Source organism: Trachemys scripta, chromosome 2, assembly GCF_013100865.1.
Source record: "Trachemys scripta elegans isolate TJP31775 chromosome 2, CAS_Tse_1.0, whole genome shotgun sequence".
Lineage (NCBI taxonomy): Eukaryota > Metazoa > Chordata > Testudines > Emydidae > Trachemys > Trachemys scripta.
The window spans coordinates 266,500,132-266,512,288 of NC_048299.1; the positions used below are offsets into that span (position 1 = coordinate 266,500,132).

General features: G+C 38.7%; 1 protein-coding gene across 4 annotated transcripts in view; it reads left to right on the top strand.

Annotated features, from left to right (window-relative positions):
• EFR3A (EFR3 homolog A) overlaps nucleotides 1-12,157 on the top strand; it is a 152,014-nt gene that overhangs the window by 119,109 nt on the left and 20,748 nt on the right. For all 4 annotated transcript variants that reach the window (XM_034763629.1, XM_034763628.1, XM_034763630.1 and 1 more), the window contains 4 exons: nucleotides 431-592; nucleotides 1,889-2,020; nucleotides 2,862-2,929; nucleotides 3,702-3,829. In XM_034763629.1, the coding sequence (XP_034619520.1) occupies nucleotides 431-592; nucleotides 1,889-2,020; nucleotides 2,862-2,929; nucleotides 3,702-3,829 (490 nt within the window). The remainder of the gene's footprint in view (nucleotides 1-430; nucleotides 593-1,888; nucleotides 2,021-2,861; nucleotides 2,930-3,701; nucleotides 3,830-12,157) is intronic.

Here is a 12,157-nt window from a genome sequence, read left to right on the forward strand (position 1 = left end):
GTTCAGCCGATCGCAGCTCCCACTGGCTGCGGTTCGCTGCTCCAGGCCAATGGGGGCTGCGGGAAGGGCAGCCAGCACATCCCTCGGACCACGCCGTTTCCTGCAGCCCCCATTGGCCTGGAGCGGTGAACCGCAGCCAGTGGGAGCTGCGATCGGCTGAACCTGCGGACACGGCAGGTAAATAAACTGGCCCGGCCCGCCAGGATGCTTACCCTGAACAAGTGGCGGACCGGCTTTGAGAACCACTGGTTTAAACTATTTATATAAGACTCAAAATTGTGTTCACATAAAATGGCATATTACTCTAAAATTGCACTCAAGGGAGCAAGGTAGTGCTCTTTTGTTTAATAACCTGTTTTGGTGTATTTTAAAATCTTTATTGACAGTATCTTTTCAGTATTGACTGTCCCTTTTTCTGCACTTTTTATAGCATGGGCAGCAGTTATACAGGCACATCTACTTAGGCTGTAAAGAAGAAGATAATGTCCAAAAGAATTTTGAGCTGCTGTACACGTCTCTAGCTCTTATAACAATCGAACTAGCCAATGAAGAAGTGGTTATTGACCTCATTCGACTGGCCATTGCTTTGCAGGTAAGCTTCAGGAATGATACTTGGGTTAATCCATTAATGGATTTATTTATTTAATTAATTTATGGATATCTTTTATTGGACCAACTTCTGTTGGTGAAAGAAGCAAGTTTACACAGAACTCTTCTTCAGGTCTCGGAAAGGCAGCCAGTGTCTCAGGTAAATACAAGGTGGAGCAAATTGTTTAACATACGGCGTTAACACATGTTGCAAGAGACCATTCAAAGTGAAGTGACCAGTTAACATTTCTCCAGTCATGGGACAAAGGAAGATTAGTGGGTTACAGATTGTTCTAATGAGCCATAAATCCAGTCACTCTATAAGTAAATATAAATGAATATGAAAAGCTGAGTATTGAGATTATTTTAATTTGCATTGGGTTTTTGCATATATTCAGAAACAGGAGCCAAGATTTTCAAGATAGAAAGAAATCTAAATATGTGGCATGAGTACCAGCAGCTTCCTTTGAAAAACAGGCAACTAAATAAGTGCCTGTTTTTCAAACTGCTAAAATTTTGCGTGGGTCTCTTTTATTAAACTAAATAAAATAAGACTTTACTAAAAGGTTGCTAAATACAGTAGAAAAGCAGTGTGATCTGGAAGAATGAACAGGAGTGTGGATTCAACAGTTTAGATACCATGGTTATTGGAGCAGTAGAAAAATCTGGATAGAAATCAGTCCTGAGCTCTAATCCTGGCTTTTCCAGTGATTCATTATGTGGTCCTAAGCAAGTCACTTCACCTTTCTAACAGTTAACCACTGTGAAGATTAAGGATATGTTTTTGATATGTTTTGCCTGTGACTCATGCCAATATTTTGTTTGTTTTTAAGTCATCTTGCAAAATTTATGTTTTAAAATAACATTCTAATTCCCTGGAAATGCTATATTTAGGATGGGGAGGGGGTCTTATGGGGAAGACACAGGACTAGGTGTCAAAAGACAAGTCCCATGGTGGAGAAGGAAGTAACCCCCAGAGATTTCAATAGAGTTATTCATATCCTATGGGGATAGAGTTGAATTGGGTCCCTGTGCTTTGCTCTGCCATACTCATGGTGTAACTGTGGATCCTTACATTCCCTTACATTAGTTGTTCCCAGCTGTAGAATGAGACTATTGCTTACCTACTTCAAGAATGTGAAGAGGCTATGTATTTGAACTGCACTGAGCCCTTCAGATGAAGGCATTAAGCACTAGTTACTAGTTAGTAGTGTACACAGAGTGATTATGAAACATTCATGTACATTCGGAATAACTTGTAAACGTTGGGCCACTTGATGTTTTTTCCTTTTTATTATAGGATATCATCATTATTAATGAGGATAACTTGCCAATGTTCAATCGCTGCGGTGTCATGGCATTGGTTGCAGCCTACCTCAACTTTCTAAGTCAGATGATTGCAGTCCCTGCCTTTTGCCAGCATGTCAGCAAGGTAGTATAAAATCAGTCACTTCAATAGTTAGCATGGCATTTCACAAACTACAACAATTAAATAACTTTTGCTAAATGTTTCTTTTCTTTTAAGTGTCTTTTGGCATAGCAACATGCTGACTGATTTAAAGCTCAGAAAGACTACATGTAATAGGTAGAATATGTAGAGATACTGCCATTGTCACTGTTGCCTTATGCGCACACCCTCCTTTTTGCATAATTTGTGTTGTCGTCATATCTGTTGCAATGGCCTCTCTAGTAGATACGTTAGCGGCTGTATTTCTTACTGCAGAATCTTGGGAATATGAAGCTGGAACCACTGTAAGGTGATATTCAACTCTCTCTCCAGAGACTCTGTATAATAAGAACTAATGCCCATAATATATCTGTGCCTGTTAATACTACTGTAGTGCAATCTCTGTCAGCTCAATGGGAATTACATACTAGCTCCAAGCTTGTACGGTTAATTTTCACCTCTTCTAGTATAGCGTTTTAATTTTGTTCACCTTTTCATTATAATTGAAATTTTATATTTATTGGCCAGATCCTCGGCTAGCGTAAAACATATAGCTCCGTTGCCTTTAGAGAAGCCATGCTGATTTCTGACAACTGAGAATCTAGCAGACAGTCTAAAATAAAACCGTTCTTTTAGATATTGGTTAGTTTAGGGGAAAACATATCTTAACCTATTCAAACCAGTAATGTACCATTGTGGTGGCATCTGCTATACAATATATGCAATATTCTGTATGGACAAATAAATATTAAATATGTAAGTATAAGAATGAAAAGTTTAATTCATTCACTCCGAGACAGCTTGCTTTACTTTGCTTGTTTTTCAGGTCATTGAAACACGAACTGTGGAAGCATCCTATTTTCTACCAGAAAACATCTTCAAAGACAAGCTCATGTATGTAGATACAAATATTTATAATAGAATGAATGATGATACATTTTAATGTTCCCTCTAGTGAGATTAAACAATTGTACATCATAGGAGTAGGTTGAATCTATGGAAAAGTGGCACAGAAAGGGTAATGATACACAAACTGGGGAAGAAAAATGTAGTATTAAAGATAAGATGGGAAATCTCAATTTTAATTTCTTAATAAAAGGTTAGTCAGAAGTAAGTTGCATGTTGATGCTAAACCGTCTGAGTAATATAAAGTATTTTATTAGTACTCTGTGTAACTTTAAATGTAGCGTGGTATCCTAAACCCTTCAGAAGTGGAGAGCCACACTTAATAATAGAATCGTTATCTACATCATCATCTTTCAAATCCATAAAAGATGATTGGGAAGGTTATTCTTGAATGTAAACTGATCTGATTATTAGAACATCTATTTCATTTGCAATTACTTTGAACTGGTGGATCAAAATGAGGCCAAGAATATTTTAGCAGCTCCTAGACTAGGTGAAGGATAAACAGTGATGATTAACTTGCAGATCGTCTAGGTGTGTTGTGTTAACAGGACTCATAATAGTTTTTTAAATGTACAGAGAAATTAGAGCTTTGAATATATCAATTAACAACCAATTTAACTATGTTCCTTTCTATCGAAACATCAACACGACTCCTCTTTAGGTGGTAGTTGACTTCCAATATGATCTTGATTTATTTTATTACATGTATAGACCTGTATCAATAAATATTAATTGCTAAATATGTATTATTTGACAGTCTTCCCAAATCTTTGGAGAAGCATGAAAAAAACTTGTTTTTCCTAACAAACAAGATTGCAGAATCATTAGGCGGCAGTGGATACAGTGTGGAAAGATTGTCGGTGCCATATGTGCCCCAGGTAACAGGTAAGCAGTAATCAATGACATAAATTTTACAACAGCCGCTATTAAGAATTCATTTTGTCTCATGTCTGATCTGTCACCCACATCCAACCTATATGTAACTTGAATACTTTGCATCAAAATTTCATGGCAGTATAATTTCTGTTTTCCTCAGAAGTAAAAGTTTGTTCATGGTGTCCTGCACAGTATACAGCACAGGATTTTAACTCCTAGAATTATTTTCTGCATCCTTTAATAATAATAATAAAAAAAAAAAAGCCACAAAGAGGAAAGTTTTGACCTCATTTCGATTTCATTAAAAAGTCTTTATTTGTTAAATGAAATGGTAGTGCTTATTACTAAATTTAACTTAATACTGTAATACAAATTAATTTCAGAATGTTGAATCTCTGTATACACATTAATTGTTCACCAGATAAGTAATTTAAAGTCCTCGTTCATAAACGTTCACTTTTTGACTGAATGGTGGCCTGAGTTACTTGGCTCAGTCAAATTCTCAGTAGACCATGGGTTCACATAACAAAAAATACTAGGAAAGGCAGTGTTGCCTAATGGATAGAGCAGTGGACTGGAACTCAGGAGACCTGGATTCTGTTCCACTGGCCTGCTTGATGAACTTGGGCAAATCGCATTGCCTCTTTTCCTAAGTTTCTGTATATGTAAAAAGGGAACAATGAGGCTTATGTCCTTTAGAGTGCTTTGAGATCTACTGATGAACAAGATATTATATGCATTATTATGTCTGTCTCTAATTAGCACATTTGTTGCCTCTTAATACTGGGGAGATGGATTGTGCTGTTGCCGATAAAATATCTCCATGTAGAAGCATTGTGGGAGCTTTTACCCTCCACAATGTGCAAATAACTTTTCTGGTTGTGTTGCTAGGGAAAGCAATCTCATGTTTTTGATGTTTTGTTTTTCTATTTTTTTGCTTAGCAACGAATTTTTCTTTCTAGAGTTCCTGCTTCAAGGCTTGATATGTATATTTTTTGGATTTATACTATTGTAACTATGGGTCATTTGGGGGGATTAACCCCCCAAGATGTCTCAAGCTGAATTATAAACTTTTGCAGCCTAAATTTAATGTTCCTAGCTGGGAGATATGGATCAGGTACAGAACGGGACACAGTACACACTGAACATTAAGTTACAGAGGCCACAAAAGCTCTAATCTTAAGAGTTTTGCTGGGGGACTGGTTCTCATGACAGTGCATTGGTTCTGCCATGAGTACTGTGGCAACGTAAATTCATTTAAGGTACCATAACGGGGTACTAGGCACGATGAGTCATAAAATGGTGCTCTCAGCACTTTCTGCTGCTAAGAGGGGGAAATTCCATAACTATATGGAAACATTTCAGTATCTTATACATGTGTTAACCTTTTCACTATTTGCAGATGCCAGATAGAATAATGTAACCCTTTACGTTAAAAATGAAGGAAAATGCCAGGTGTCAACAAAAGAAGCATTTGTTGTTTTCTTTTAAGAAGCCAAGCCTTGAATTTTTGGGGGGTGGGAATGAAAAGAGGTTGCCTGATCTGAATTTCATGCAAAAAGTCCAAGTTCTTATATGAAACAAATCAATTTCTGTTGAGTAATCTTCACACAAATTGACATAAAGGGTGCTGATGTTTGGGTTACAGATGAACTCATTAAATAAAGCAGATTTTTTTTTCTTAGATACCATATAAAAAGTTAAAATGATTGTTACTAAATTAGGTCCTGATTCAAAAAGCACAGCTATTTAGAAAGGGCATTTAAGCACATGAAGTCAGTAGGATTAAAGCACGTGCTTAACTGCTTTCCTTAATAGGGATGGATTTAAGCACTTTACTACATTGGGGCCTGAATTAGTTGTTCATATGTACTTGAACGTGAGTTAGTTTCACTTAATGTTTTTGTGTTTTAATTTGATTATGCTACTTTTTGCAGAAAAGTAATCTGAACTGGTTACAAGTGCACTATTATTAGCTGGTTGAAAAATGGAATTCCCCATACTCTGAGATATTCTGAGATCTTGACATTTTAATTTCATCTCAGATCGGGACGAAAAGTTGAAATCTTGGAATTTTTTGTGAAATCAAATATTCTGAAATATTTCATTTTGATCTTTTCAAGACATTTCAACTTTTAATTACTGGTATATTACAGTTTATAATAGAATAAAATGATAAAGTTAAAACAAAATGTTTTGCTAATTTCCCATCAAAATTTCAATAGTTTGTACATCCCTGTTAGCAGTGCTAGTGCCAATGTGGGATCCAGGCCTGTATTTTCACCTGAAATATTATTTTGGGTTTTGCTTGCCTATTTAATTTTTTTGTATTTTTGCTTACCTATTTAATTCAATGTATGTGTAGCAAAGGGATCCTTACTAATATGTGACAAAAATACTGTGTATGTTGCTTTTGTCTAAGCCAGATGGGCTTGTTAGTATAATGGGAACAGATAAGAGTAGCTAAAGTGTTACTGGGCATGGTGGAAGTATAATATATGAGCGCACACTTGAAGACTGACTCAACTCCTTATCTCAAGGCAAGGTCAAGCAACCATTCGGGAGGAGCAAGAGGGGATTGAAGGGGAAGGTAAAACACTAAAAGACCAGGGAAATACCTGCCCTGGACCGTAGCACAACCTCATGCCTTACCCCTCCCATGGGGTACAAAAGGGGTGGGATGAAGACCCCAGACTCTCAACCCCCCAAAATGGAACATGACTATAAGTTGCAAGGGGTGGGACTGTGGGCATGCATTTCAGTTATAATTAGGGCTCTACCAAATTCATTGCCATGAAAAATGTGTCATGGACCATGAAATCTGGTCTCCCCGCCGTGAAATCTGGTCTTTTGTGTGCTTTTACCCTGTACTATACAGATTTCACTGGATAGCGGTGGCTGCTGGCTCGGAGCCCAGCTGTGAAGGTAGAGCCGCCAACGGCAACAGCAGCGCAGAGGTAAGGATGGCATGGTATGGTATAGCCACCCTTACTTCTGCGCTGCTGTAGGCAGCAACACTGCCTTCAGAGCTGGGCAGACGGAGAGCAGCAGCTGTTAGCAGTTGCCCAGCTCTGCAGGCAGCAGCACAGAAGTAAGGGTGGCAATGCCATACCATTCCATCCTTACCTCTGCGCTGCTGTTGCCGATGGCGGCTCTATCTTCACAGCTGGGCTCCGAGCCAGCAGCCGCCGCTATCCAGCTGTCCAGCTCTGAAGGCAGCGCTGCCACCTGCAGCAGGACACAAGTAAGGGTTGCAGTACCACAACCCTCCATACAATAGCCTTGCGACTCCCCCCCAAAAAACTCCTTTTTGGGTCCGGTCCCCTACAGTTACAAACACAGTGAAATTTCAGATTTATATAGCTGAAATCATGAAATTTACGATTTTAAAAATCCTATGACCTTGTAATTGACCAAAATGGACCGTGAATTTGGCAGGGCCCTAGGTATAATTATGCCTACTGAGGAGGGGGAAGATGGAATACTGGGAAACAAGGCTCTGTGGCGTCAGAGTTATGGGACAACACCTGCTTGCTGAAAACTAACCCCAATAAACATCGCATTGCCGGCGCTTCGAACTTCTGGTCTTCTGCTTTCTGTCTTCATGACAAGAACCGGGGAGAGGGTAAAGGAAAAGCCTTCTAACAGTCCCTGTGAAACATTTTGATTTAGTTAAATAATTTCCAACAGAAAAATCTTCAATGAGAGTTTTTGAACTACTTAAATATTTAAATGCTTAGGGAAATATATGGGATAACAACTACTAACTTTTTTCTTCACTGCATAACTTTTCTTAATTGTCTTACAAAGCCCTGTTCTGATGGTAAAAATAAGAAGCTGGAGGAAGTGAATGTTTTGAACCTTAAGAGTTGTTGTGAGACAAGACCAAAGCTCTTCTATCTGTCTGTTTTCATGACAATCACTAATATTGGGGAGAGTTTTATTAACATATTTCTTATGTGAGCAATAGAATTTCTGTGATTTGCTGTCTTTTTTTTTTCTGTATCTTTTGCTTCATAGCTGATACTTAAACATAATTTTTTATTCTCATTCTTGTTTTTTTAATTTAGCTCTATTTCCATCAGGCAAAAAGCCTCATAAATGCAGACGCAAATCAAAAGGTAAATCCGAACCATAGGTCTGCCTGTCCTCCTCATAGCTATTGTGTGTGGATAGGACATACCCCACCAAACAAACTGCTTTTAGGAGACCTTTAGATAAATAGGCGAGAAATTCTGTTGTGCATAGTTTTAATTTACCTCTTGCTGTAGCTAGTTTTGTAGCTGTAATTTTATCAGGTTTCCCTTTGTTTTTATTCTTGAACTTGGAATTCTAAAATGTGGTAGTTTCCTTCTGTTTTTCTTTTCCCAAAGATTTAATCGCTTCATAACTATCAATTTTGTAATTGTTCCAAGTGCTACCTCATAATCATATCTCATGTACTCCATGGCAAGCTTCAGCAAGATGCCAGGCCTCTGCCGCACTACAGTGCAGCAAAAATGTAAATAGTGTGGCAAATTTAAAAACTGATGTTCTTTATTGAAAAATACAGTCAAATCACTAGCTTTTGTTTATTTTCATGTTAAATTCAACTTATTTTCACCTTGTTCCACATTTTTGTTATGCCACAGGTTTTTGTACTGAAAATGCATAATTGCGACATAGAAGTAATTAGAAGCAGATGGAGGTTATTGCATCTGAATCCAGGGCAGTTGGGACTTTTGGTACACAGGGAAGTTTCAGAGGATGTTTGGGTTCATAAGGCAAGCACATTAGCTCAGTGTTTCTGGTAAAAAGATCATCTGTAAAATAGCATCGTCCTTTAAAGTGTCCTAGTTAGGTTACAGTATGTGCATCCCATTGAGATGAATGAGGTAATTCACATCTGACACAGCTAATGTTTAAGACTGTTTGCAGAGTCAGGAACATGACAATTTATTGATTTGCAATTGGGTGTATCTGCACTGCACGGTTAATCTGGGTGCTTGGCACTTGGATTACCCTAGCCCTGCTGCAAGCATCCCCACACCAAAGCCCTATCCATGTTACTGTGTTTTCAATGTTTCTCCACTCCTGTTCTAGGATAAGCATGTCCTCATATAGAGTTACTCAGGACTAGCTACTGCGCTTTGAATTCACCCTCTGCCTTAATCCAGATTCATTTGCAAGTATAGACAAGCATTCAGTTAGTTGTGAAGAAAATCTTAAATACAGTGAGGGTTAGAAAAAAAAGTAATATGAGAGCTTATATTCTAGATCACATAGTACTAGGTGGATTCTGTATTGAAATCCAAAAGTATCCAAAATAAAGCCCTAGAGGATTTTGAATAATTTTGTAAAGGCACATATTATCTCTGTGCCCACACTAATATGGGATTGAATAATACTGTGTTCTTTCTCTATCCTCTGGGAGAGGAAAACTCCCGAATTTACATGAAAATAGCCATACTGGAAAAAAGAAATAGGCCCAGATACTACCAATGGTCCTCTGTATGTATGGATGCAAAGTTTAGACCACATTGATTCAGTTGCAGGACCTGGGTCATAGTCTCCAATACCAGCCTCTTCAAAGTAAGATGTAAAAAACACCCCATTTTCTATTGCAATGGTATGGGGGAAATTTCATCGAGACTCCTTTTGATGCCCTGAAGCATGGGGGTTTAATGAGCCTGGTCATTTTATTTTGGCTATCATTCAAATGATATTAAAGTACTGACCAAGTGACTGTCAAGTTTCCTTTTTAATAGTTTTTCTTGGACTTATGTAATGTATTTAATCACTCAGTCTAAACATTTTGTGCTCATTTTGCTCTCTGGTCGTCAGATCAAATGGTACAAGAACAATTTTAGCTGAAATCTCAGATCCTTAATAAAATTACAAAAGAGTTTTTGTTTTGGATTTTCATAGAAATGTAGGACAGGAAGGGATCTTGATAGGTCATCAATCCAGCCCCTTGCACTGAGGCAGGATTAAGGATTATCTACACCATTCCTAGCAGGTGTCTGTCTAACGCGTTCTTACAAATCATCAATGGGTGAGATTCCACGACCACCCTAGGTAATTTATTCCAGTGCTTAACTACCCTTACAGATAGGAAGTTTTTCCTTTTGTCTAAGTTAATTTTCCTTTGCTGCAATTCAAGCCCATTACTTTTTATCCTGTCTTCAGTAGATAAGGAGGGCAATTTATCACCCTCCTCTTTATAACAATCTTTTATATACTTGAATACTATTATCGTGTCTCCACTCTCTTCTCCAGACCAAACAAAACCAATTTTTTTCAATCTTTCTTTGTTGATCATGTTTTCTAGACTTTAATCATTTTTGTTGCTCTCCCCTGGGCTTTCTCTAATTTGTCCATATCTCAGACCATTTCTCCAGTTTGTCAAGACCATTTTGAATTCTAGTACTGTCATCCAAAGTGCTTGCAACCCCTCCAAGTTTGGTATCGTCCACAAACGTTATAAGTGTATTCTATGCCATTATCCATATAATTTATTAAGATATTGAATAGAATTGGATCCTGGACATATCCCTGAAAGACCTCAGTCGATATATCGTTCCAGATCGATTGTGGACCACTGATAAATATTCTCTGAGTACAGGTTTTCCAACTAGTTGTGCATCCATCTTGTAGTAGGTTTGCCTAGGCTACATATCTCTAGTTTGTTTGAGGTCAGATGAAACCGTATCAAATGCCTCACTAAAGTTCAGATATATCACATCTTCCCCCCCCCCCATCCACAAACTTGCTACCTTGTCAAAGAAGGGTATTAAGTTGGTTTGACATGATTTGTTCTTGACTAATCCATGTTGACTAATACTTACACCTTATTTTCTTCTAGAGGCTTACAAACTGATTATTTGTTCCTTTATCTTTCCAGGTATTGAAGTTAAGCTGACTGGTCTATAAATTTCCTGGAATGTGCTTATTCTCCTTTTTATAGATTGGTAACATATTTGTCCTTTTCCAGTCCTCAGGTATCTCTCCCATCCTTCCCAAGCTCTCAGAGATAATCATGAATGGCTCAGAGATCTCTTCAGCTAGTTCCCTATGTATACTAGGATGTATTTCATCAGGCCCTGTTGAAGACATCTATCTTGTCTAAGTAATTCTCCATATGTTGTTTTTCTATTTTAGCCTCGGATCCTACCCCATTTACAATGATGTTCACTATGTCAGTCATCCAATCACTGCTAATTTTTCTGGTGAAAACTGAAATAAAAAGGGATATAACATTTCAGCCATTCTCTTCATCTTTGAGTAGTTGCAGCCATGTATTCCACCTAGCTGTGTGCGCACAGCACTCCGGAGCAGGAGAAATTTGCCTAGCAGTACCTGTAGAGGGGCAGCATTCACACCTTGTGACTATATAGCCCCTCCCTTGACTACATGAGGTGGTGCCACCCCAACCCTCCCTCTATTCCTTCTTACTGCCCATGGCTGGAGTCTGAGCTCTGGGTGGCCTCAACCTCTCAACTAGTTTAGTTTGTTCTCTTGTTGTATATAGTTAGTAGTACCCTTAGTGTTAGTTAAGGTTGTGTTAGTTGCAGTAGTAGTTTTTCTCTCATAGAACCATAGGGTTAGAAGGGACCGCAAGGGTCATCCAGTCTACCCCCCTGCCAAGATGCAGGATTTGTTGTGTCTAAACCATCCAAGACAGATGGCTATCCAGCCTCCTTTTGAAAACCTCCAGTGAAGGAGCTTCCACAACCTCCCTAGGCAGTCTGTTCCATTGTCCTACTGTTCTTACAGTTAGGAAGTTTTTCCTGAGATTTAATCTAAATCTGTTATGCTGTAGTTTGAACACATGTTCTCTCTTGCCACCGAGGGCAGGACAAGAGACAAACTTTTCTCCATCTTTTTTATGGCAGCCTTTCAAGTATTTGAAGACCGCTATCATGTCCCCCCTTAATCTTTTCTTTTCCAAACTAAACATACGCGGTTCCTTCAACCTTTGCTCATATGGCTTGCATATTTCAGGGACTCCTCACATGAGATACTGGTCCTCTAGCAGGTCAGCTCTCTGCTGGCTTTGGAGCAATGGAGGAGGTTCTGCTGGAACACGAGGGTCATGGCTTCTACTCCCAATACTTCCTGGTGGTACACATATCAAAGGGAGGGATAAGACTTATCCTCAGCCTTCACAGCCTCAACAAATATGTCAGGTACATGAGGTTCCAGATGGTCACTCTATCAACTATTCTCCCCGCGTTGTCTCAGAATGGCTGGTTTGCGTCTCTGGACCTTCAGGATGCCTACTTTCACGTGGTGATTTGACTGAGGCACAGAAAGATCCTTCAGTTCATAATGGCGGGATGCCACTTTCAGTACACA